The sequence below is a fragment of the Pelodiscus sinensis genome, chromosome 19 (genome assembly GCF_049634645.1).
Source record: "Pelodiscus sinensis isolate JC-2024 chromosome 19, ASM4963464v1, whole genome shotgun sequence".
Taxonomy (NCBI): domain Eukaryota; kingdom Metazoa; phylum Chordata; order Testudines; family Trionychidae; genus Pelodiscus; species Pelodiscus sinensis.
This window is the reverse complement of record NC_134729.1, coordinates 27,549,604-27,576,250: the sequence shown is the minus strand read 5'-3', so window position 1 is coordinate 27,576,250 and position 26,647 is coordinate 27,549,604. Positions and strand designations below refer to the sequence as shown.

At 49.0% G+C, this 26,647-nt stretch overlaps 1 protein-coding gene across 4 annotated transcripts in view; it reads right to left on the bottom strand.

Moving 5' to 3' along the window:
- MOB3A (MOB kinase activator 3A) overlaps window positions 1–26,647 on the bottom strand; it is a 33,426-nt gene that overhangs the window by 5,252 nt on the left and 1,527 nt on the right. The window contains exons 1-3 of one of the 4 annotated variants that reach the window (XM_075903221.1): window positions 26,416–26,453; window positions 7,073–7,188; window positions 6,347–6,909 (exon numbers count right to left, since the gene is read on the bottom strand). In XM_075903221.1, coding sequence (XP_075759336.1) covers window positions 6,347–6,909; window positions 7,073–7,155 — 646 coding nt within the window. In that variant the 5' untranslated portion in view covers window positions 7,156–7,188; window positions 26,416–26,453. Of the gene's footprint in view, window positions 1–6,346; window positions 6,910–7,072; window positions 7,189–12,214; window positions 12,401–26,415; window positions 26,549–26,647 lie in introns of those variants that run through there. The other 3 variants (XM_075903222.1, XM_075903223.1, XM_075903224.1) reach the window with 3 other exon arrangements.

Sequence of the window (26,647 nt, the reverse complement as noted above, 5' to 3'; positions counted from 1 at the left end):
GGTTGGGGTGCAAGGGATCTGTCTGGGGGTGTGTGGCATCTGAGGTGGGATGCAGGGGGGGGGTCTCCTGGACCTGGCTGCAGCAGTGGGGTGGGTGCTTAGATCATGGCGGGGGGAGAGGGAAGGGAGTCGAGGGAGGGTCTGGGCTACCTCAGCCACAGCAGGTGAGGGTCCAGCCTGCCATGATTGCAGCAGGTGGGAGTCTTCCAGGTGGGGGAGACATCGGGTGCAGGCCAGCCCTCCCCTGGCCACCAGGCTGGAGGCCCTATGCTGACCACTCCCTGCATGACCAATCCCAGAGCTCTGGGTCTGGTGTCAAAACCATCTCAGCTGCTGCACTGTCCAGGAGAAGAGAGAAGAATCCCGCAGGTGAGCAAGCCCCAAGCCTGGCTTGGATTGGACTCAACACCCTGAGCTGCAGCCAGAAGCAAGTGTCATTCACAGACCATGGTCAAGGCATGCTCATCAGCCTGGTCTGCTCCACTCGGGCGATGCTACACCACATTCTGTGCTTCTACACAGCCCTGAAGTGTGGCAGGCAAGCCTGGATCACTGCAGCATGGGGGACAGGAGAGGGGAAGGTCACGACGTGGAGGACAGAGGAGGAGAAGCTATAAGCTAGTAAGGTATCCAAGAGCACTCACGAGTAAGATTAGCCAAGAGCAATAAGTCCCATTCACGGACGTTGATCTCGAGGGAGCAAACCAAGAACCTTCATCCAAGCCCCTACTACACAAGCCGCAGAATAAGCTTTTAGCAATAAGTTGCGTGTTGAACCTCTCTAGTCGAGCAATATCCCTGGTCCGGCAGGATTTAATTAGCTGGGTGTCTATTTGCCATGGGTGTGGCCAAGTTTCCCGGGGGTCCATAAAGTCTGTTTGCAGCCACCAGGCCTGGCTCTCAGTGTTCTGTGCTGTTATTTGGCTCTAATTTACCCCTAGGGACCTATTTCGCCCAGCCCTGTTCTATGTCCTAGTAAAGAGAAGATGGAAGATGATAAAATACAGATAAGATCTGATGAGAAACAGCCAAAGAAAAAGAGTCCTATTCAGTCACATCATGTAATGGCCGACAGCTAACTAGAAATAAGTGTTTAACGTGCTGACATACGCATGCTAAGTCTAAATAATACATGGGTGAACTAGAGTGCCTCGTATTAAAGGACGATGTTGATATAACAGGCATCACAGAAACTTGGTGGAACGAGGTTAATCGATGGGATACAGTTATACGAGGGTACAAAATATGTCAGCAGGACAGGACAGATCATGCTGGTGGGGGGCTGCTGACCCACAGAAAACACAGTTGGGGGACATGCATAAGTGAGAAGCAACCAAACTTCTCACTAATGTGCCCCTGGGGGGGAGCAGGGAAGGGCTGAGCCTCAGGGGCTGGATCCAGACAAGCTGAAAGCTGCATCGGCCCCCGGGCCATAGGTTCCCCACCCCTGTGGTAAAGGACTCTCACGGACAATAAAGTCATTGCAGAGAAACTAAATGAAATCTTTGCATCAGTTTTCACAGTTGAGGAGGTGAGGGACATTCCCAAACCTGAGCCATTCTTTTTAGGTGAGAAATCTGAGGAACTGTCCCAGGCTGAGGTCTCATTAAGAGAGGTTTTGGAACAAATTGATAAACTATACAGTAACAAGTAGCCAGGACCAGACAGAGGTCACCCAAGAGTTCTGAAAGAACTCAAATGGGAAACTGCAGAACTATTAACTGTGGTTTGTAACCTACCCTTTAAATCAGCTTCTGTACCAAACGACTGGAAGATAAGTAACGTGATGCCAATTTTTAAAAAGGGTGGTGGTAAGTCTGACTTCAGTACCGGGTAAATTGGCTGAAACTGTAGTAAAGAAGAGAATTTTCAGACAGAGATGACTATAATTTGCTGGAGAAAGTCAACATGGTTTCTGTAAAGGGAAATCATACCTCACTAAACGACTATTATTCTTTGAGGGGGGTCAACAAGCATGTGGACAGGGTGATTCAGTGGACAGAGTGCACTTAGATTTCCAGAAAGCCTTTGACAAGGTCCCCCATAAAAGCCTTAAGTAACGTAAGCTGTCAGGGGATAAGAGGGAAGATCCGTCGTGGACTGATAACTAGTTAAAAGATCATGGAATTACAGAATACAGGCAGTCCCTGGGTTACATGGATCCGACTTACATCGGATCCCTACTTACAAACGGGATGAGGTAACCCCGCACTAGCTGCTTCCCCCCAGCAGACCAGGGAGACGCGAAGCTAGCGCCCTCCCCCCCCAGCAGACCAGGGAGACGTGGAGCGGCTTTTCTCAGCAGACACCTCAGCTTGAGAATAAAGGACTGAGGGAAGTGAGGTGTGGGAGAATAAAACTGAGCTCTGGAGAAATGTTTGGCTAGAGTTTCCCCTACAATATGTACCAGTTCCGACTTACATACAAATTCAACTTAAGAACAAACCTACAGTCCCTATCTTGTACGTAACCCGGGGACTGCCTGTACTAGAACTGGAAGAGACCTTGAGAGGTCATCGAACCCAGTAAGTCCCCAGCCCTCATGACAGGACTAAGCATCGTCTAAACCAGGGCTACTCAACACGCAGCCTGTGGGCCACATGCGGCCCATTTGTTTGCAGCCCACGGTGCAGTTTGGATTGATGTGTGTTTTAGTAAAGTTCCCGGACTGCTGTGAAACCAAAACAAAAAAGCAGTCAATATAACGGTCTTCTGTTGAGATGCATTTTATTAGCTAAATTCCTGGACTGTTATTGCTCATTAAAAGTGCTGTCACATGGGTGGAAATCAGGAAAATGTTGCAGTTTATTAATAACAGCAGAACTGACTTATGTGGCGCCTGCATGTTGTGTAGTCTTGCCTTAATCTTTGTATTCATGCCTGTCAGTGTGCAATAAGCTATTTGAATATATTTTCATATTCATATATATGCAATCATACTCAAGTTGCGGCCCTTGGCATGTGCTATGAGTATCATTGTGGCCCCTGGGGCTTCCAAAGTTGAGTAGCCCCAGTCTAGACCATCCCTTATATATGTCTATCTAACCCGCTCTTCAATATCTCCAGAGATGGAGATTCCACAACCTCCTGAGGCAATTTATTCCAGTGTTTAATCACCCTGACAGTTAGGAAGTTTTTCCTAATGTCCAACCTAAACCTCCCTCGCTGCAGTTTAAGCCCATTGCTTCTTATTAGGAAACAAAGGGTAGGAACAAATGGACAGTTTTCAGAATGGAGCGAAATAACTAGCATTGTCGCACAGGGATCCATTCTGGGACCAATTCTAGTCAATATATTTATAAATAATCTAGAGAGAGGGATAAACAGTAGGGTAGCAAAATCTGCAGATAATACAAAACTGCTCAAGATAGTTACATCCAAAGCAGATTGTGAAGAGCTTCAAAAGGATCTCACAAACTAGGTAACAGAACAACAAAATGGCAGATGAATGTTAATGTTGATAATGCAAAGTAATGCATATTGGAAAACAATCTCAATTATACATATAAAATGGAGACTAAAGTAGCTTTTACCACTCAAGAGACAGATCTTGGAGTCACTGGATAATTCTCTGACAAATCCACTCAGTGGGCAGCAGCAGTCAAAAAAGCAAACAGAATGTTAGGAATCATTAAAAAAGAAGCATAGAATCATAGAACACTAGCACTGGAAGAGGTCATCAAGTCCAGTCCCCTGCCTTCACAACAGGACCAAGCACCATCTAGATCATCCCTGACATATGTCTGTCCAGCCTGCTCTTAAAAATCTCCATTGATGGAGATTTCACAACCTCCCTGGGCAATTTATTCCAGTGTTTAACCACTCTGACAGAAAGGAAATTTTTCCTAATGTCCAACCTAAACTTCCCTTGCTGCAGGTTAGGCCCATTGCTTCTTGTCCTGTCCTCAGAGGCCAAGGAGAACAATTTTCCCCCTCCTCCCTGTGACACCCTTTTAGATACCTGAAAACCGCTCTCATGTCCCCTTTCAGTCTTCTCTTTTCCAAACTAACCATGCCCAATTCCTTCAGTTTTGCCTCATAGCTCATGTTTTCTAGACCTTGAATTATTTTTATTGCTCTTCTCTGGACCTTCTCCAATTTCTCCACATCTTTCCTGAAATGTTATGCCCAGAACGGGACACAATACTCCAACTGAGGCCTAACCAGCGCAGAGTAGAGCGGAAGAATGACTTCTCGTGTCTTGCTCACAAGACTCATGTTACTGCATCCCAGAATCACGTTTGCTTTTTTTTTTTTTGCAACAGTGTCACACTGTTGACTCATATTCAGCTTGTGGTCCACTTTGACCCCTAGACTCCTTTCTGCAGTATTCCTTCCTAGACGGTCACTTCCCATTCTGTATGTGTGAAACCGATTGTTCCTTCCTAAGTGGAGCACTTTGCATTTGTCCTTATTAAACTTCATCCTATTTACCTCAGACCATTTCTCCAATTTGTCCAGATCATTTTGAATGATGACCCTATCCTCCAAGGCAGCTACGACCCCTCCCAGCTTGGTATCACCTGCAAACTTAATAAGCATCCTCTCTATGCCATCATCTGAATCGCTGATGAAGCTATTGAACAGAACCGGTCCTAAAACAGACCCCTGAGGAACCCGACTTGTTATGCCTTTCCAGCATGACAGTCAACCGTTAATAACGACTCTCTGAGAATGGTTATCCAGCCAGTTATGTAGCCACCTCACAGTAAACCCATCTAAGTTGTATTTGCCTAGTTTATTGATAAGAAGATCATGCGCGACTGTATCAAATGCCTTACTAAAGTCTAGGTAGACCTAAACTTCTCCCTTATCCACAAGACTTGTTATCCTATCAAAGAAAGCTATCGGATTGGTTTGGTGTGATTTGTTCTTTACAAATCACCTTATTCTCTTCCAGATGTCTGCAGATGAATTCCTTAACTACTTGCTCCATTATCTTTCCTGGTTGTTCTTATTTGCCTTTTTATAGATGGGCACTATATTTGCCCTTTTCCGGTCTTCTGGAATCTCTCCCGACTGCCATGATTTTTCAAAGATGATAGCTAAAGGCTCAGATATCTCCTTTATCAGTTCCTTGAGTATTCTAGGATGCATTTAATCAGGATAGAGTATATCTTATTGAAAACGATAGAGAATATCATATTGCTTCTGTATAAATCGATGGTACTCCCATATCTTGAATATCGCGTAAAGATGTGGTCACCACATCTAAAAAAAATATCTTGGCATTGGAAAAAGTTCAGAAAAGGGCAACAAAAATGATTCAGGGTATGGAATGGCTGCCATATGAGGAGAGATTAATAAGACTGGGACTTTTCAGCTTGGAAAATAAATGACTAAAGTGGGATAGAATAGAGGTCTATAAAATCAGGACTGGTGTGGAAAAAGGGACGAAAGAAGAGTTATTAACTCTTTCCCATAACACAAGAACCATGAGCCATCACATGAAATGAATAGGCAGCAGGTTTAAAACAAAAGGAAGTATTTCTTCACACAGCGCACAGCCAACCTGTGGAACTCCTTGCTAGAAGATGTTGTGAAGAACAACACTAAAACAGGGTTCAAAAAGAGCTAGATAAATTCGTGGAGGATAAATCCATCAATGGCTGTTAGGGCAGGGATGGTGTCCCTAGCCTCTGTTTGTCAGAAGCTGGGAACGGGCGACAGGAGAGGGATCACTTAATGACTACCTGTTCTGTTGATTCCCTCTGGCGTACCTGGCATTGGACACTGTTACAAGACAGGGAACTGGGCTAGATAGACCTTTGGTCTGATACAGTCTGGACATTCTTATGTCACCCTTATTTCTGTACTGCTGCTTTCAGAGCTGGGTGATCAGAGTTGCAGCTGCTGGCTAAGAGCTGAGCGCTGCAGGCAGAAGTAAGGGTGGCAATTCCATACCAGGCCATCCTTCCTTCTGTGCTGCTGTTGCTGGTGGCAGCTCAGCCTTCAGAGCTGCATTCCTGCCCAGCGGCCGCTGCTCTCCCGCTGCCCTGCTTTGAAGGCAACGCTGCTGCCAGCAGCTGCACAGAAATAACGGCAGCAATACCCTGCAATTACACCACCACGACATTTCAGATTTAATATCTACAATCATGACGTTTATCATTTTAAAAATCCTACGACTGTGAAACTGACCAAAATGGACCGTGGATTTCATAGAGCCTCAATTACAGCAAACCCACCTACAAAGCAAAAAGATGTTCTAAATGCAGTGTAAGGGCTCTAATTAGTTGTTTTAATGGATTACGTCAACCAATGAATATGCACCTTTGCCTGGATTTAATTCAGTCTATCTTGTGTCCGTCCCATTAATTTCCCCACAGATCAGAATTGAACGTACCAATGTTGGTGGGAAAGATGTCCTCATTGTTGATCTGCACTTCAATCCAGTCCATCAAGAGGTTCATGTACTTGGGCGCAGAGAGGGCAGTGGGTTTCCGGTACTTGTGCTCGTCCTGCCACCTGTACTCGTACTTGGGCCCCCCAGACATGATGGGGCAGGACTGTTCCGTGCAGTAGTCACTGATGGTGCCGTAGATCAGATTGATGCGGTTGAAGAAGTCCACCACGTGCACCGCCACCCAGTCATTCTGTTCCTCACCAGAGGGCAGCTGAACAGCCACTTTCAAGTCCAACCCTGCATTGAGAGAGGCCTGAGCCTTCTTGTGCAGCTCAAATCGCTGAGTCCCAGGCTCAAACTTGCGTTTGGGCCGAAAGGTTTTGTCCTTATTGAACACTTGCATTAAAGGGTTGGACATTTTTCTTCTTTTTCCCCTTTCTCTTTCGCAAGTCCTCAGTGACAACACGCAGCTGCTAGACGGATTCCAACAGCAGGGCTGTAATGGCCTCTGCTCTTCACAGAAGTATCTCCGAGTTCCTCTGGCTGGCCAAGTACCTTCTGATCTGCAACAGTAAAAATTTACAGTGATTAGATAGGCAGCTTTTTCATCAAGAAGCCTTGTTCTGAAGGAGCATATTGATCTCAATTCCTTACTGGGAAGGACTGGGCATGCCCCTCTAACTCACAGAACTGAAATGAAGGACAAATATGCCTAGTTTCTCTTACCCTTTCCTCTTAGGCCTAGGTTTCTTTAAGAGAAGTGTAAAAGGGAGAAGAGCGAGGGTCAAGTTCTCACAGAAGCTCCTCATTCGGCCTCAGACACTGAATGAAGTGTTGCAGATCTAGGTATTCAAAACACTAAGTGAGATATGGTTTATACCCGTTTGCCAAGTTACTGCGGCAAAGAAGCAGAGGGCTTCTGTTCTTTGTTGTAGCCGTTACTATTACCACCATTATTACTCCATCACTGTAGTACCAAGCTAAGCTACGCTGTTTTAGGAACGTTCCAGCAGACTTACTGACAATGCCCAGGTCCTTCAGGGTAGGGCCTAGGCAATGTGTGGGGTGGTTGTGCAGGACGCTGGAGGCCAAAGGCCTGTTCTCTCTCCCGCCAGGCCTCCCCCTGCCACTATGGGCCTGTTCCTTCCCCTCCCCCAGTGCTGCAGCCAAAGGCTGGGGGGAAGGGTTTGGGGGAGGGGGGCTATTTACCGGTGCGCCCTGGAAGGCAAGATGGCAGCATTCCAGCCCTGCTGGCAACTCCCCTGGTGGCACGGTTGCCCCCAGTGACCACTGCCCCCATGTTAGCCACCTGGTGCATGCTTACAACTGAGCATGCACCAGGTGGCCACTGGGCAGTCTCCATATTTCCTAAAGTTTGGACATGAAGCCCGATTACCAGTGAACTTCTGCTTCAGGGTCTCCACGGATGGGTCGTCTCACCAGTCTTACCTTCAGTATGTGGCTAATTTAAAAAAGGATTTGTGTGCTGCTTATCAACTTGCTCAGGCCATATTTGCATGTTATGAACAACTTATCCCAGGGCTTCCAGTTCTCTTGGCACAATCAAACCCCTGACCTTGCTGTAAGAAGAGGAAGCTGTCTACCAAACTTGGTGGCCCTTGCTCTTATTGGCCCACTTTCGAGATGAAACCAAGTGCAAGTCTGAGTTTTTGACCACTTTTGCCTGTGTGTTTCCTGCACAAACCAATACGGAGAGGTGTTTGCATGAACCTCTGAAGCTACGGATATCTGCTTGAGGAGTTTCAGACAGACAGTGAAGGTCTAAGGATGTGGGGAATAAAGGAGCTTCAGATGCATTTGATCACACAGAGAAAAATACCGAAAGTCAGAACAAGAGGGGACGTGGACAGCAAAATGCTGAGAGACAGTAGCTAAGGTTAGCAAGAGCCGAGTCATACCCTCACCACATCCTGCAACAAAATGCTTCACTTCTATGAAGCGGAAACACAAGAGGCTGTGTCCAGTCAACTTAGATGCACTATTGCGTTCACATCATTCTCCTGTAACATACAAAAAAGGCAAAAAACCCTATAACAATGCAGAGGGCAGGTTCATGTTCTGCAGCCACTTCCAGAAGGAAATCAGCTCCAGAGAAATAATCGCACGCACTATTTCCTACCCTGGAGTCTCAAAGGAATGGTGTAGTCCTGTGTGAGTATCGAATGCACAGTCCTTTGGTTCTGGGCTCCTGCCAAACACAGGAAAGGGGCCTTTAACTGTTCTGACTCTGCTCTCATTTACCATGCCTCCATGCCAGTCAAGTCACTCAGTTATGCTGGAATGGGTAATGGGCCATTTTATTGACATCCCATAAGGTTTTTGCTGGCAAGTAGTTAAGGGCTACAGTCATAGGTATCTGCTCATTACCAGAGGGAATGGCATGCAAAGATTGAAATGACTCCCAAAACCTTAGGGCGTGTCTACACTGGGGAGTTATTTCGAAACAACAAAGTGAACATCCACATGGCCAAGCGTGTTATTTACATCCCTAAAATAACATGGTAGTGTAGACATTAGGGATGTAATAGCGTAGGCGATTAGGTTAATACTAGAGACGACACACATTTCCCTCCCACCCCTTGCCAGTAATTTTTTAGCAGGCTGGCCAGCAGCCCAGCTCAGTCCTGGCTTGCACTGGATCCTGGACCTACCCCTGCTGTGGCTCTCTCCCCCTTTCTCCCTCCCTGTCCGGGCAGGGCAGAGGGTTGGGCTAAGGCTCTGGCCTTGGGCTAAGGGATTTGGAGTGCAAGGGGGCTCGGAGCTGAGCCTGGGGCACAGAGTTGAGGTGCAGGTGGTGGTTCAGGGTATAGGCTTTGTAAGGGTAGGTCTACACTAGCCCCCTAGTTCGAACTAGGGAGGCTAATGTAGGCATTCAAAGTTGCAAATCAAGCCCAGGATTTAAATATCCCGCACTTGATTTGCATCGTCCCAGCCGGTCGCCATTTTTTGAAATTTACAAGTCCGGACTAACTGCCCGTGTCTACACGCGGCAGGGACCCGGTAGTTCAAATTACCTAGTTATTCCTCCTGCAAGGAATAGTCGACTAACCGACAAGAATTTATGAGGTTACTCGACTATTCAATTAACCGATATTTAACATCCCTAGAGAGGACAATGACTTTTAGATCAATCTAACCTGGGCTGGATGACAGCAAGTGACTGGAAAGTAAAGTTTGGTTTCCTCCAATCTCTTTAGACATCTGTGTGCCTGATTTATATTTTTATTTATAACCAAAGTTTTAACTCTCTCTTCTCCTGGGTCCAGAGTTTGAAGAAGAGCCTCCTTGCATTGTGGAAGCATTAGCATACTTAACAAGTTGTCTACAGTCAACGTTTCAGCTGGGGTAAATCAGCACAGCTCCAGTGACTATCTGCCAGCTAACACCAGCCAAAGACTTGGCCCTATAATTCCCAAGGCTTGCAAAACAACAGGGTGAACAGCATTCAAAGATGTTGGAATGCAGTTTTATTTCCACAAACAGTTTCCTCTTCCGATTGCATGATTCGGAAGACTACATGACACACTTGTTGCTGTGATCAGCTGCACACCAAGTAAAATAAGCAGCAGCCTTAAGAGATGAAGATACTAGCAAAATGGACACTTCAGCTGACGTACAACAGGATGGTTTTGATGTGTAACTTGGTTAAGAAAAATAAAGCTACAGGCAATATCTGGCTCTGGGAAAAGACATACAGCTCCTGTGGCTGACCCAAGCAGCATCTGACCTGTGTTGAAAGATGATGTAAAATGGTTCTCTCACGAGTTCTTTCTCCTTCCACCAACCCTGCACAAGTCCTAGCTCAAAGAGCAATACAATACAAAGAACAGAAATAACAAGGAGTCCTGTGGCATCTTACAGACTAACCAATGTATTAGGGCATAAGCTTTCATGGGTAATACTTATGAAGGGGGTTTTACTCATGCCCTAGTAAAATTGTTAGTCTCTAAGGACTCGTTGTTGTTTTTGCAGATACAGACTAACGTGGCCACTCCTCTGAGAAAGAACAGAAAGATCCCTAGGAGTTAGGGTTTGTGTTAGGGCAGGGGTGGGCCAGATCCAGCCAGCCAAGCGCTACAACCCTCGCAGAATGGGAGGAAACTCTCCCCCCAGCCCCACCTTCAGGCCAATCAGGCCCTGGGGGCAGCACAGAAAGTCTCCTCCTGCCCTGAGGGGTGCGCAGTGCTTAGAAGCGCCATGGCTCCTGGCAGGGTCTAAGCACCGCAAGCTCCTTGCAAGACGGGCGCAGGGTGGGAGGAGACCTCACATGCTCCCCACCTGTCACCCCCAGGCCAATCATGGCTTGGGGGCGGGGGAAGCGTGTGAAGTCTCCTCTCACACTTCAAGGGGCTCAGCACTTAAAGTCAACTGCCAGCTGAGGCGCTCCCTTGCAGGACGGGGGCAGGGAGCAAAAGACTTCACGTGCTCCCCCTCCTCAGGCCTTGATTGACCTGGAGGCAGCAGTGGCAGCAAGCAAAGTCTCCTCCCACCGCCAGGGGCAAGGGCACCTAGGCGGAACTGCCAGCTGTTCAGAACAGCTGGCTGTTCTCTCTGGTGGGGGTAAAGACTTTGTGCGCTCCCCCACCCCAGACCAATCAGGGTCTGGAAGTGGGGAAGCACAGAAGAGTGCTGACCCCGCCCCTTCCGCCCGAGGCCCCGCCCCTTCCGGGGCAGCTCGGGATCACTTCAAAAATTTCTGAAGTGGCCCCCAATCAAAAATTATTGCCCACCCCTGTGCAAAGGGGACTTAAAATTCAGCTGAACCTGTGATTGGATAGTATGCTTTGAAGCCCTTGTTGCTTTTCTTCCCAGCTTCTTTTTCATTAAAGGTTACACTCACCCAGAAGTCCACACCATTGGCTATCAAGTAGGAAACCCGCACTAGTATGGTAAAAGCATGTCAGCAACACAGCAACTTTCTGCACCATAGAGGACAGAGTGCAGAGGCAAAACAAAGCTCTAACTTCTCTCTCGGGAGGAACAGTGTTGCCTCCATACCACAAAAGAATGAGATAAGCTCCATGGAGATGGTGGGTTATTATAAAACAAACTCAAACAAGTGAGCAATGGTGAAAATTAAATCTCCCAAAACTTCGATTGCCATTACATGATCTTCAACCAATGTCAGATGTTACTTCGTTTTCCCCAGAGCCAGATATCTATGGGGAAAAGGGAGGCGCGGGGAAAGATTTAAAAGGGTCAATGGCACAGAGATGAGGAAAAGCACTTGTTAAAAACTTGTAGGACCAATTCTCTTCCCAATTGTGCGGGTGGAAGTCCAGAGTCACTTCATTTAAATCAGTAGAGTCACATGGGGGTAAAATTGGTATGAGAGGAAAACTTGCAGTCCTGCTTTACTCTAAAATATATTGCCAACAAAGAGCACACACGAAGCACATTTCACAAGCTTTCCATTCCCGCTTTTCCCTGCCACTTCTCCGAGCTGGGCAGAGTGTATTTGTAGAGTCAACCGTCACCATTTTCTGTTGATTTAAAAACCTTCGTGGACTGTTACCATAACTTGCCAATCGCAAACATTCATCCCACTCCTGAACACACAGATGAAAGTATCTCTTCCATTTAAACAAGGGAATGGGGTATCTGCAGCCAACCTCTCTCCACCATTAAGAAAACTTAGGAAGTTCTTCCTTCTCCCCCACAATCCTTTTTCAGGAAACCCAGGCATTCTCACAGATTATTTCTTTGAGAGATTCTTTATTTCCTGCAGTTCCTGAAACACCACCCAGCGCTAATGCAGTGCCATCTTCCAACCCTCACACATCCCCACACACAATTCACTTTAGGGCTTTAAACACAATCAACAGATTAAAACCAGCAAGTTCCTACCTGCACTTTCTGGCTCCTCGATTTACACTGCCTGGAATCGTTTGTTATGCCTGCTGTGCAGCCTTAAGACAGTGTTTCTAAAAGGCCAATGTTTAACGCTTCTTCCTTTAAAAGAAGTATTTCATGTGGTCTCTGTTGTGTGACCTAGGCTGTGTGCTGCAGATAGGGAGGGGTCACAAACATATGCAGCCACTTCCTTACCAAATGACTTGATAGCTCACATCCTGCTGCCTTACTCATGTGAACAGCCCGCAAGTAAATCCTCGTGAGTAATACATTTACGGTACATGCTTCCTTCTACAGAAGCTACAGTGAGATTGCAGGATTTATTTTAACATTTATAACCCATACACAGACTAGGTTATAGGCTTGTGATCTTTCTGCAGCATTGTGGTAAAATCAAATGGCCAGCCACTCAGGCAAAGACCAGATTTGTCACAGTTCTGCCAGAGGTTATGTCAAAATTACATAACCATAATCATGCCCCTGAAAGAAAAACCAAAGATTAGACGTTCACAAAACGAAGTCCACACCAGATCAGTGGGAGTGTCACAATTGCTAGATAGAAGAAGAGTAGAATTTGTGAAGTCTAACCATGCATAGCTCTTATTGACATCTTTGGCTGGATTAATTTCCTGTCTGGCAAAGATTCATCTACTTTTAACTGGAAATCTCCAGCATTTCCCTATAAAACTGCTCATTCTGCTTTTGTTTTTATTTTAGTAAAAACATCCATATGGGATATCCAAATTCTTTTGAAAAAGACTGTCCTAATATTATGTTGGCAGTAATCTTTACGACATTAACACAAGCCATGTCTTTCCTTTCCAAGACAACATCAAGATATTAACAGCAGTTTTACATATACAGTAAACTTCCGATAATCCGGCACCTTTAGGACCCAGGGGGTGCCGGATTATCAAATATGCCAGACTATCAGAAGGGGGGGCTATGAGGGAGTCTGGGGTGGGGTGGATGCCACCCCAGACCCTTCATAGCCCCCCCTTCTGATAGTCCGGCTCTGCCCCAGGCGTCCCCGATTCAGCTGCTGCTGGTCAGTTTCAGCAGCAACTGAATCTGGGACGCCTGGGACAGAGCAGCTGGGGTGCTGCTGGGTTGGTCGGCGCTACGGGACCAACCCGGCAGCACTCCGGCTGCTCTGCTCCAGGCGTCCCCAAGAGCAGCTGGGGTGCTGCCAGGTTGGTCCTGCAGCCCCGAGAGGCAGCACTACAGAACCAACCCGACAGCACCCCAGCTGCTCTGCCCCCAACTTCTGTGATTCAGCTGCTGGTCAGTTTCAGCAGCGGCTGAATCGGGGAAGCTGGGCGCAGAGCAGCTCCAATTGTCCGGCTGCCCCAGCACTTCCGGGTTCCTGATGGTGCCGGACCATCAGGCGTGCCGGAGCATTGGATGCCGGACTAATGGAGTTTTACTGTATTAGCAAAGTGTCTGTAGAGCTACAGAGAGTCTCACCCGCAACTTTGTATTGGCCCAAACATTATTTTTCTCTTCTATCTTGCTGGAGACACATCCAAAATATCTGATCTAGAGGGCAAAAGGGCACTAGGTACATTTTTAGAAAAGTTCTGGAGAGCTCTTGAAAGAATGATCTTGTAAATACAAGAGCAGAATTTCTACCTTCTGATCCCAGACAGGATGCATATGTCTAGCAAATAGAGTATGTATGCCTTCGCTCAATAGGACAGCTTCCTAGGTTTTCCTTACATCAATCTGTTTTCTGAGAGGCATTAATGACAAATATAATGAAGCCATTTTGATTGGCAGATCTCTAATCACCAGTCCTGAGAGGTAAACAAATAGCCCTTTCATAATAGTCCACAACAAGTTTCAGGAATGTACTACTTATTGGTCTCCCTCCCTCTCTTTGCAATGTGAATACAGTGATTTAAATCTGAGCAATGTTATCTTGGGCATTTCTAAGCAAGAACTCATGCAAGCCACATGCTTACTCTGGGATTTCCAAGGAAGAGCCTTGGTCAGGATGGAGGCAGTCCAGTTTCAGGTCTTTAAACCACAAGAAAACAGAACCGATCCAGCCAGACACAAGAAAGAGGAAGTAGTACCATACTGTGTAAGATAGTCACACTGAACGATCACTTGTATTTTTCTTCCCTCATGACAGGTTACCACACAGCAGGGATGGGGAACCCTTTTTGGGCCAGGGGCCACTGACCCACAGAAAAAAAATCAGTGGGGGGCTGAACACAAGTGAGAAGCAAAAAGAAAAAAGCCCTCCCTGATATGGCCCCCGAATGAGGAGAAAGACTCTCCCCACATTCCCCTCGCACATCAGAACCTAGGGAAGACCAGGCTCCAGCCCCATGTTGTGTGCTCCAGCCCCATGGTGGGTGTAGTAAGTTGAGGGTCAGTAACATGGAGTCAGCAGGCCTAAATAGAGGCCTGTAACATGAAAACAGCAACAGGCCTGCAATCTAGTGAGCAAGACTTTGGTTCAGTAACAGGAGCCAAGAAAGAGGCCCTATTGATAACTGTGTGATTGTGTAAGTTAGGTCGAGCATGGAAGGACACAGGGAGGCACTGGGTCCAAACTGTAAGCCAAAGGGGAGTAATGAAACATCTTAAGAAATGTCTTGGTACAAAAACTCCCTAAAAACTAATGCACAGACCGACCTAGGTTCAGGACCAGGTCGAGATTGACAGCATGAAGGATAGTAAGTGAGCCCCCCTTCCGTAAGGTGAGGGGTGGTAACTAGGCAACAGAGGGTGGTAACCTGGTACGTTAAGAAATGATGTAAGTTGTTTGTACCTGTCTGTAAAAGGACACCGCAGAGGGTGCTCTCCGGCCGACCTTGGGGGGGCGCCTGAACGGCAGGTGTCATTGCCTAAACTTACAGAACGCACAGTAGCTTAACTTTGACTAACTGCTGTTAATATCTGATCTATGGCAATAGGCCTGCCCGGTGTTGGTACCTTGTCAACACGGGCCATAGTGCCCAGTGGTGTCACATTGTACTGATCTCTTTTACCAACTGGTAGAGCTTCGCATTTGACAATAAACCTGCTCGATTGATTTCAAACCTTGCCTACAACTGTCGTTTCCGGGGCCTCTCAGATCTCGTGTTGACCCAAGAGCACAGGGTCTAACACTCTAGATAAAGGGAGCACCGATTGTTACGCATGCAGCCGTGAGTTTATCATCACCGACAGAGTAGAGGTCCTGTCAGGAGCGTGCCAGGACGACCTTGACCAGACGACGCTGACACGGACAGTCCAGACCACCGAAGGTACCGAGGTATGAAAACACCGAGGTACGACAGTGGGGTGGCAGGGAGGCTGGACCACCAGCACAGGCTCCCCAATTCTGGGGGGAGGGCTGAGTCTCGGGGGCTGGATCCAGGCAAGCTGGGGGCTGCATCCGTCCCCTGGGCCTGACGTTCCCCATCCCTGCCAAAGAGGAATGTGTTCAAACTAGTTTTTTTAATCTACTTAGTTTTGGTAATAGCAAGGGGAAGGAAAAATGTCAGACCTGGCAAATTAACCCACAGAGGAGCTAGGGGAACTTCTCAGAACGGACATGCCCAGAGGCAGGACTTCATAGCCACACACTGTAGCAAAGAGCAACAGCATCAGCAAACCCACATCAGCAGAATAAATGCACTGCGCCAGCATTTAGACCTAGCGTGAATGGACAACAGGAATCCCAACAAATAATAATGGTAAGCTGTCACGCGTGGGGAGAAGAGACAGAGGTCATGGAATGGAAATGAAACAGCACAGCCAATCAATTCTGTAGATGAGGGGCAGCACATGGAGCCACTGCTGTACATGCCAGCTGCTTTCAGGGGTGGTTCAGGACCAGGGCAGGAATAAACCTGCCTTGGCTCTGCTGCTCCATCCCTGGGGCAGCGCTCCTGCTGCTCCCAGTGTGGGCGGAGAAGGAGGCTTGACTCCAGACCAGGCTGACAGTAATCAAAGCAATTACAACCTGAGGTGTGTTGAGTAGTCTGTGTGAAACAAGCTGGGGTGAGGTCTCAGCTCAGTAATTAGTTCAGGGGTCTCAAACTCCTGGCCACCCTGAGCCAGAGCAATTGTGCAATCTGGCCCGGAACTCCTGACGGGGGGAGAGGGCCTGTCCATACCAGCCCCCAAGCCCTGCCCTTTCCTGTCATTGTCTCGCCTTCTCCTCCCCAACACCCCATCCATGACAATGCTGCTTTGGGGATCATCGGAGGGGGAGCCTGGACCTGCACAGTGGCAAGTCGCACCCCCACGTACACACATTCTCTGTGACGGCAGGAGCTGTGGGAAGAGGAGTTTATGGGGGCCAGCAGCAGACAGGCCCCTCCCAGCTGCCCAGGAGTCCCAGACCGAATTGTGCAATTGCACTGGATGGGGATGACCCACGGGTAGGGAGTCTGAGACTCTGTATTAGCACAACAAGGTTCAGACCACTAACTGAAACCCTCAGAAGAGCAGTTAAAGACTGAGCAGGCCACGGAGGACGGGACTGCATGAAAGTGTGTAGGCAGGACTGGGGAAGTGTTGCACTTCCTGCACTCAGGCTGTGTCCCATCCAGTGGTGGGTTGAGAAAGTAATTCAGCCTCCTGGTGTTCAATTTAGGGATGTAAGTGACTAGTCGACTATCCAATGAGAAAAAGCTTATTGGATAGTCGACTAGTTGCTTCCCCTCCCCTTGCTACCACTATCAGAGGCAGCAATGGGGGGGGGGGGGGGGGGGCAGGAGCAATTGCTGAGGGTAGCCAGCTTAAAAGCTGGCTCACCCCAGCACGGTCTCTGCAGGCGGTGGGGGAAGCAGGAGGGTAGCGGGCACCAGGCGTGAGGCAGGAAATGAGCTGATTCCTGGCTCATGCCTAGCCCCAGATGCTGTGCCTCTGCTTTTTAAATGTATTAAGAGCCTACCGGTGCAAGCTGGGAATCAGCTGGTCCAGCTCACACCGGGTCCACCCCCTCACTGTGCTTCAGCCTTTTAAACGTGTTAAGAGCCAGTAGGCTCTAGAACCCGTCACCCCGGCTCTGGAGATATAAGCCTTATGCATTAGACTATGGGTTTAGTGCCCGGGGCTGGGAGCTAATCCCGCTGCGGCCCCCTGCTTATCGACAATTGACTAGTCAATGGAAAATCCATCAACTAGTCGATTAGTTGATTAAACTAAACTTAACACCCCTAGTTCAATTTGGTGACCCATAATGATCTAGGTGCCCAAAACGAGCCTCGTGAGAAGATTTTTTCAAAAAGGCACAAAAGGAGTTGGAGCTAGACTTCCACTTGTACCTTTGAGAGTCTCCCCATAAAATCAAAAAAGTTAACACCGTTGTAACAGCGCTGCCATTGTTATTTATTTAGGGCCAAATAGACAGTGGCTGTCTAAAGTGGCCTTTGCTTCCTTTACATATACACAGAAGTCCCTTGCTGAGGCTTTGGGGGTATAACTCCTTTTATGCCACAAACACTCTGGGAGCAGTAATGCGACGACTGGGGCTCGACTGCATGTGAGGGCAGAGCTGACTGGCTTCTGGCTTCATAGATACTGAATAAAACTGACAAGCTGGTTTCTGACTCCAGAAGCTATTCGAGGTTCACTGCATAGACATGCATGTCTAGGGCAAGCTGCAGCAGGCAGGTGGCTTCCTGTACAAAAAGAATGATTGTCTTCCCTTCAAGACATGATGACACCACTTTTTAAAAATGTCTGTGCAGCAACGCTGCCTCTCCTTCACTGTCAGCCTGGCCTAGCTCCTGACTGAAGGGGTGGAAGAGGCAACACTAGGTTTTAAACTCAAAGTCCACGCTGTGAACAGCCCATTTATTCTTGGCAATGGGAATCACTCAGCACTGTCCTTGCTATAGGTGGAAAATAGTACTTCAGGGAAACAGCAAAGGAGTATCTACCTAATTTCTTTACGTCTTCAAAAAATAAAGTGTACTTGGCTAACGCTTTGCCAGTGTAAAATTCTCATATTAAGCTGGTCTAATCAACACAATGCTTCAGATTATGTTGAGAGCCAGACTATTACAAATTCAAACAGTGTGATTGGCAGTGGAGTGGAAACAGGATTATGGGAAATTTTGCAAGAGTTTCCTTAGAATCAGAGTCACAGAACATTACAGTTTGAAGAGATTTCAGAAGGTCATTAAGTCCAACCCCCTGCTCAAAGCAGGACCAATCCCAACGAAAGCATCCCAGCCAGGGCTTTGTCAATCCGGGACCTAACAACCTCTACGGGTTACCATCTCCCTAGGTAACCCGTTCTAGTGCTTCACCATCCTTCTAGTGAAATAGTTGCCCCTAATATCCAACCTAGACCTCCCCCACTGCAACTTGAGGCCATTGCTCCTCGTTTTGCCATCTGTCACCACTGTGAACAGCCTCTCTCCAGCCTCTTTGGAACCCCCCTTTGGGTAGATGAAGGCTGCTCTCAAATCCCCCCTCACGCTTCTCGTCTGCAGACTACATCCAAAACTGGATGTTGTACTCCTGATGTGACCTCACCATAGGGCTCTAGGTAAGCCACCTCCATGAGGGACAGCAGCCTGGTTCACACTGGTGCTTTATCGTGCTGTGACATGCTGTGCTGGGGGGGTGTTTTTTCACACCCGAGACAGAAATTTATAGTGCTGTGAAGTGCCAGTGTAGACCTAGTCTATATCCAAGATTTCCAAAGGGATCCACACCTCCTTTTGAACATTTTAGGGGCCTGCAAATGAAAAAAGGTTGGAAACCACGGCATTAGCCTTTTTTATCTGCCTGCCACAGGTCCTAAGGGCAGGGTGCATAAAAATGAATTATTTTTTAAATCAAAGATCTCTCATCATGAAGTATGGATTATAACTTCTATACTATAGAACAATATATTCATGGGGGCTGTGTCTACACTGGGCCACTTATTCCGGAAAATCAGCCGCTTTTCCGGAATAAGCTGCGAGCTGTCTACACTGGCCCTTGAATTTCCGGAAAAGCAACGACGCTCTACTGTACAAAATCAGCCGCTATTCCGGAAAAACTATTCTGCTCCCGCTCGGGCATAAGTCCTTATTCCGGAACACTGTTCCGGAAAAGGGCCAGTGTAGACAGCCCAGTAGTCTTTTCCGGAAAAAAGCCCCAATCACAAAAATGGCGATCGGGGCTCTTTTCCGGAAAAGCGCGTCTACATTGGCCACAGACGCTTTTCTGGAAAAGGGCTTTTCCGGAAAAGCAGCCTGCCAATGTAGACGCTCCTTTTCCGGAAAAACTGAAAACGGAATAGTATTCCGTTTTAAGCATTTCCGGAAATTCATGCCAGTGTAAACACAGCTGTAATGTTTACGAAAAGTTTTGTAAATGAATTCCAATAGTTCACAGATTAGGGTCCTGATTTTATGGATTTAGATTAACCTTTCTATCTACCCAATGGGACTCCGTGCTCAGAAGAAGATACCATCAGAGATGTTTAGTTCTGCAGTTCTCAAACTATGGATTTGTGTCTTCAGGGATAACATGCCTGTTAACAGCAAAAATATTTTTAAATAAATAAGTCTATAGAAGTGAGAAATAACAGACCTTATCCCTATTGTCCCTCTGCAAATGTGCGTACACAGAGTCAATCCCTTACCTCGCTCGGAAAGCGCAAAGTTTCAATAGAAGATTGTAGGGGGAGGAATAGATCTGGCCAAGGAAAAGAAGTGTGGAGGTAAGTGTGAGAAGAGAAAAACAGGCAGAAGAAACAAAAGTGAAACTGTTTGAGCAGCGCATATTCCAGAAATCTTGAGGTCCGAGTGTAGCCTTCATTGATTCGAGATCTACCATACCATTCTCTCACTAGAATTTTTGTACTGTAGAAAACCATGATTAAATCAAGTCTTCCTGACTAGCAATTTAAATCAAATCCACTCCGCTTATGGACAGATCTTCACTGCTGCGAAGTCTGAGAGATCCTTATCAGAAAACTTCCTACCGCATAGTTTGACATGAATCCCCCTTCCTCTCCCAAACAGCAGCACTAGCAGGAAACGTCTTGTGAAAGTGTACCACATGCTGCTTTCTGCTTACAAAAGAAGCTACATGTTTGTGACTGAAGTTCCACTGCCTCACTTCTAGGACCCAATTCCCACTTGCTTTATTCCTGCATTTGGGACAGAAGAATGAAAGGTGTCTTTTAGACATCTTGTACAGCACGTATTGGAAAGACAGCCGGGTCTTGCCCGACTCGGGTTTGAGTCAGAGCAGCCTTGATTCAGCTCTAGCTCATGCTGTGTTTCCCTGAAGTCCTATGGTGCCTGGGGGGAAAATAGTCACAGTGCACATCCCCCCACCTCACCCCCTTTGTCGGGACGATGTAGAACCCTTATGCCAAGTATGTTCCAGCCAGGGAGGCTACCTGCACTCGGCGCTTACAGACAGAGGCGAGGAGAGCTGCTGGCCTCATCCGCTTAGCCTGGCCATTCCTCCAGCACAGGCAGCCCACGGGAAGCAGTGGGGATTTGGGAGCCAGCCTGCTGACAAGGCAGGGGGCGGTGCCAGTTGCCCCAGGCCCTTTTGAATCACCGCCGGAGCACTGCGTAGCACGCTCCCGGCAGCACTAAGGGCTGGCTGCTCCAGCCCCGCCCCTTCTGCCTGAGGCCCCGCCCCCCTTGCCCAGGAGACCAGAGGGGCTGACAGAAGTGAACTGGGCCAGGTCCCCAGATTTAAGGAACTAGCTTCTGACCTGTGCCAGTTCAAGTCCCACCTTCCCCTTACCAGGGAGATGCAGCCAAGCACCCTCCGCCCCAGGGAGATCAAGGCCAACCAGGCCTCCCGTGGGCGCTCAATGCAAGTGCCCCTCTGAGAGTCCAGCTCCGCTCAGGTCTCACACCCGGGGCCGTTCTGCCGGACGCTCAGGCAGGCCTGCTGGACGGCTACCCCGGACGCTCTGCGGAGCCCGCTGCATAGCGACAAGCCTCACCCTCGGGGATGCTGCCCTGAGCCATGCGGGCTGCCGGCACGTAGCTGAGGGCCTGCTGGAACCCAGAGGGGACGACGGCGAACAGGAGCCGTGCCAGTCTGCTGAGACGCTTCTTGGCCTGCCGCATGGGCCTGGCCGGGGAAGAGGCATGACGGTCCCGCCTGCCCACGGTCTCCACCAGGCCCGAGGGGCGGCCCCAGGCCGAGATCTTGTGCAGGAGCCCAACCTGAGAATGCGAGAGAGGTGCCTGGCTGGAAAGCCGGGGGGCGAGAGGAGGGCAGGCCGCCATGGGGAGCAAGCAGGCAGTGCCAGGCAGCTGAGCCACAGCAACAGCTAATGGCCATAAGGCCAGAGCAGCGACCCCTTCCCACAGCCCAGCAGGACACGCCGGTCTCCGGAGCGGGGCAGGGACCAGCGCACGTGGCAGAAACAGCAGCGCCCTGCACCCTGACTGCAGCACCTTGGGGGATGTGGGGTGAGGTGGGGGGCTCTCAGTGTGACCCCAGCAGTGGAATGTGGGGTGAGGTGGGGGGCTCAGAGTGACCCCCCCCCCCAGCAGTGGGATATGGGGTGAGGTGTGGGGGCTCAAAGTGACCCCCCAGCAGTGGGATGTGGGGTGAGGTGGGGGGCTGTGTGACCCCCAGCAGTGGGATATTGAGGTGAATTTGGTGGGTGCAGCATTTGCTGCATGACCCCCCAGACGTCAGAGCCGGGGGAAGCAGTACGTCAGCGACTCCAGCCCAGGCACAGGGAGCCCTGAGCAGGCCCTGGAGCACAAGGCGGCCTGGAGGGAGCCGGGCTGATTAATTGATTAACCCAACACAGAGCAGCTGGGCCAGGCCCAATATGTAGCTACGGTGGTGGGGGTGGGGACCACACCAGGCTTCTGTCTGGCTTCGTCTGTTGTTCCTCATGCAGCTGAAAACCAAACCCCTGGGGGTCCCTCAGGTGAGCGGAGGTTCTCTGGGGGGCAGTGGGAAAGGTACCAGTGCAGGGGGTCTGGCTCCGGCTCTTCTAACCGCCCCTCTTCCTGTGCAGGGGATGCTGGCCTTTGAATCCTTGTTGGCCAAACTCCGTCACCACATGGCTCCATGGGGGCTCTTCAGATCCCTGGTAAGTGCTTGTCCCCCCCCCCCCCCCGCCCCACAACAGTGTCTGGGCACATGGGTGTGTCTGAGCTGGGGGCTGCCTGGCATTTGGTCCTGCTGCTCCCCCCCTGCACAGGAGGTATACTTGGGACCCTACGTATGCCCACTGAAAACCCTCTTTATGCTGCCACGGTGGTGTAAAAGGACTTTAAGGCATATATACACTATGAAAGTTCGCCAATGTACAGTGTAGTTATACCACTGCAAAATGCTAATGTAAATGCCCTGCATTGTTATTGCTTAATTCAGTACACTGCTGTAAGACATGCCTTGGTGAGATGGCTGCAGCTCATCTAGCGATGCACGTCTCATTGTGGATTTACACCATTTTAACTAATGCGATATTGTTCTTAGTATAGACAAGTCCTAAGGGTAACTGTGACTCAGCACCTAGTGCAGCCATGTATCTCTTTGCAAAGCCAGTATAAAGAACCACGATTCCAGTCTGGCTTCTTTTTACACTCATTCACACAAGGGTAAGTAGCTGCACAAGGTGCAAGGCAGTGGAAACTCTTTTCTGCAATCCATCAGAAGCCAGCGTTGCAGCATTATTTCCAAAATACTCAACTTAAGACAGGGTCATTGTGCTCTTGCTCCTCTGCTGCAGGTCTGGAGACTTAACTGTGGACCCCCTTTGTAAAGCAGAAAGAGTTCTTACGGTCTCCATTGTGTCTGTTCTTTCTAGTGGATTAAGAGGCACACATGCCTCCAAACCAGACACATCAAGAGAAACCAAATTCAGCCAAGACTCTGCTACCATAAACAAGCTGATTCTTTTAGCACAGCAGCAGCTCCTGCAGGAGTTTCAGACATACACAATTGAAAACAAAAGCCACAGATGTCCCTTGGAGACAGAGTTATCTAGGGAACAGAAGGTAAACACCCAGCCTAAGGTGCAATCTTTAGGGAAAGCATTAGCTGGATGTCATAAATGTCTAAGATAATCTCCTAAGCCTCCAACAAAGCTAGTTATGGATTCACTAATTGGCAGTTACTTGTGCCATAGATGCTACTGTATCTCAAAGCATCACTCATGAAAAAATTAATCTTCTTGAACTTCTGGGAGTTATTTTCAGGAGTACAAAACTTGGGATCATGCAGATATGGATACAGGTTAGTGTGTGCTTCCACTGTTAACAAGGAGAACTGTTTTCTCTGCATACTGTTGCCACAGAAATCTCTGCCCTGGTTAACGGAGGTTTTTCTGTAGTTAAAAAATAGTGACTACATATAGTATCAGCCCAGCACACATTTTTAAATGGAACAAGCCAGGTAAACACAGGTTTCTGTAAAAACTTGGAACAACAAATAGTTGAGTAGCCCTTTAAAGACTAACAACATGTAGATCGGGGTCTCCAACCTTTTTAAGCACGAGATCACTTTTTGAATTTAAGTGCAATCCAGGATCTACCTCAAACCCAAATGCCCTTGCCCTGCTTCCTTCATGCCCCCCCCCCCGTCCTACCCCTGCCCCGCCTCTCCCCCATCCTCTCATCCGTCCACCAGGCAAGGGCAATGGGCTGGGACACAAGTTCTGGTCTTGGACTAAGGGATTTGGAGTGTGTGGGGGACTCTGAGGCAGGGCAGGGAGTTGGGGTGCAGGAGGGGGTTCCCGTACAGGCTCTGTAAGGGAGTCTGGGTCCAACGGGCTCAGAGCTAGGACAGGGGCTTGGGGTATAAGAGAGGGTTCATGACTGGGGCAGGGGTTCGAGATTCTAGCTCCAGCTGGACACTGCTTGTCTCCGGTGGCTCCTGGGTGGTGGTGCAGTGGGGCTAAGGAAGGCTCACCCCTACCCTGGCCCTGCAACACTCTCAACAGCAGCCAACAAACTCCATCTGTCCCAAGCCCTGTGGCTCCCCACCCCATCCGTTCTCTGGAGACAGAATACAGGGTGGGAGAGGGGGCACCCTGACATCAGCACCCCTCCAGTCCCTTCCCTGCTCTGTACCACAAGCAGGAGGCTGGGGGGGGGAGGAGGAGAGACAGCTCCAAAGCAAAGGGCAGGATATGTGTAGCAGTGGAGGGAGGGGCAGCTGAAGTGCCGGCACTTGATAGCCTCTTGGCCAAACTAGTCAGGATCACCTGTCAAAGGCTCCAAGCTCTACCTGTAGATCCCGCTCTACTGGTTGGTGACCACTGATGTAGATGGTATCATGAGCTTTTGTGGGCACAGCCTACTTCTTTCAGATGACCAGAATGCCCACAAGAGCTCATGATACCATCTATATGTTTTGTTAGTCTTTAAAGGGCTACTAATTTTTTTTTTAAGTTTTTCCTGTTATAAACTAACTCCCCTCTGAAACATTTGAACAGATTTCTGTGTGGTACTCCACATCTGTTCTAAAGATTGGGGGAGAAGCCTGAGGTCAGAAGGGAGAAAGCAACATCAGGGAGCCAAATGGGCTCCAGGAAACACCTGGAAAAGATATTTCTGCAGTACTAGATGGCACAAGTCAGGGAACAAATTTATGATAGACATCATTAAAAGCAAGGAGATTTGAGGCGAGTTATGGTACAGGTAGGGAGTGAGAATTCTAGGTTCTATTCCCAACTCTGGCATGAATGACACCTTAGGTCACGCATTTATTGTCTGATTTCCAAGTGTGATGGAACAACTTCCTGTTCCGATCTGCTTACTAGTATTTATGCCTGGATCTGGACAAAGCTTTTCAGTGCAAGCCAAGAATTGCCAGCTGGGACGGGAACCCCTCCCAAGTACAAAGGAGACAGATCCCAAGCCAATTTGGCAGGAATTGAGACATGGAACTTTATTACTTTAAAGGTGTGTAACTCCTCACAGCCAATTAGGCTGGTGGATTCGCTTTCTGTTTGAGTCATCTACCAAGATAGGGTATTTACAGTATTCCCAGAAACTGGTAAATCAACAAGATAGAGTCTGATACTTGCACAAGGAAGAAAAGTCAAGATGTAGCATAAAAAAACAAAAACCCAAACCAACACAGAAACCCCAAAACAGATGGTATGGGGAATTTTTGTCTTACAATAAAAACTCCCTTGCTCTGAAACTTGGCAGAGAAGACATCACAGCCTAAATCAAGACTTTTCAAAAACATGTCCTCCTTCACCCCTATTGAAGGCAAAAAGCAACAGAGAAATCTGTTCCAAACTGCTTTGCTGGACATTGGAGGGCACACCTAGTCCCCCAAACTTCAAGGCACATACCCTTTAGCCTAGAGATCACATACCACATTCATCAAGAATTTTCTTTGGAGGAGAATTTTCTTTCATACCTGCCTCTAAGTTAGCAGGAATGACACTTACGGTCACACGTAAGTTCGGAGTGCTTTACTGGTGTAGCTAAACCATCAAAGCACTTTTATCGTAGACACAGCTTATACCGGCAAAACTTTCCAGTTCCTCCATGTAACCACATTAACACTAGAGAGGCTTCTGCTCAGATCTGTGAGGGATCACAAGTCTTTGAACACCGTCTGTGCCGGCAGAAGCCCCTGTTGGCTCCCAGTGTCTACAGGCCACAACTGGCTCAAACAGGGAAAAGACGTAAGTGCACTTAGCCTTTGCTTTCTTCTTACCCTTACAGCTACTTTTATCTGGCAGGTACCTGCGTGCACATGGCTATTATACCCCCCCCCCCCCCACACACACACAGTAACATGCCCCACCCTGCCCACTTCCCTTTCCTGATAGAGCTGCAGGCCAGGGCCAGTCCTTGCTCCCCAGAGTTGGGGGGGGGGGGGGGGCACAACAAAGATTGCTCAAACTTTAAACACTGGCAGCTCTTGGAATTCTCCCCCCCCCCCAAAATGAAGTCCCAGCAGGGCAACCCCCAGCCCAGTTTGGGCCACACTGACCCTCTGGGGGCTTTGCACACAGAGCCCCCCCGCTGGGCCAGCAGGAAGGGAGAAGGGGAATGGTTCCCCCGGCCAACAAGACTCCCCTGCTTCCCCCTTTCTAGACTCCTCCCCCCCCATGACCCCCTCCCGGCCCCTCCCCCCCAGACTCCTCCCCCCCCATGACCCCCTCCCCCCCGGCCCCTCCCCCCCATGACCCCCTCCCGGCCCCTCCCCCCCATGACCCCGCCCGGCCCCTCCCCCCAACTCTTCACTCTCATCCCCAGGACCCCCCCCGAGCCTCGCGCGCCCCCCACCTGCGCCGCTCTCCGCCCGCTCCGCTGACTCCGCCGCTCTCTGGGGCGACGCGCACAACTCCGCGGCCCCGCCTCCCCGCGCGCGGCCGGAACTACTTCCTCTTAAAGGGGCCGCGCCCCGCTCGCTCCGCCTCCCTCCGCCCGGGCAGCCCCGCGCGCGCCCCCAGCCACGGCATCCCCGTGGGCCTTGCTGCCCCGCCCCTCCCCCCCCAGCTGCCCGCTCCCACCTGCG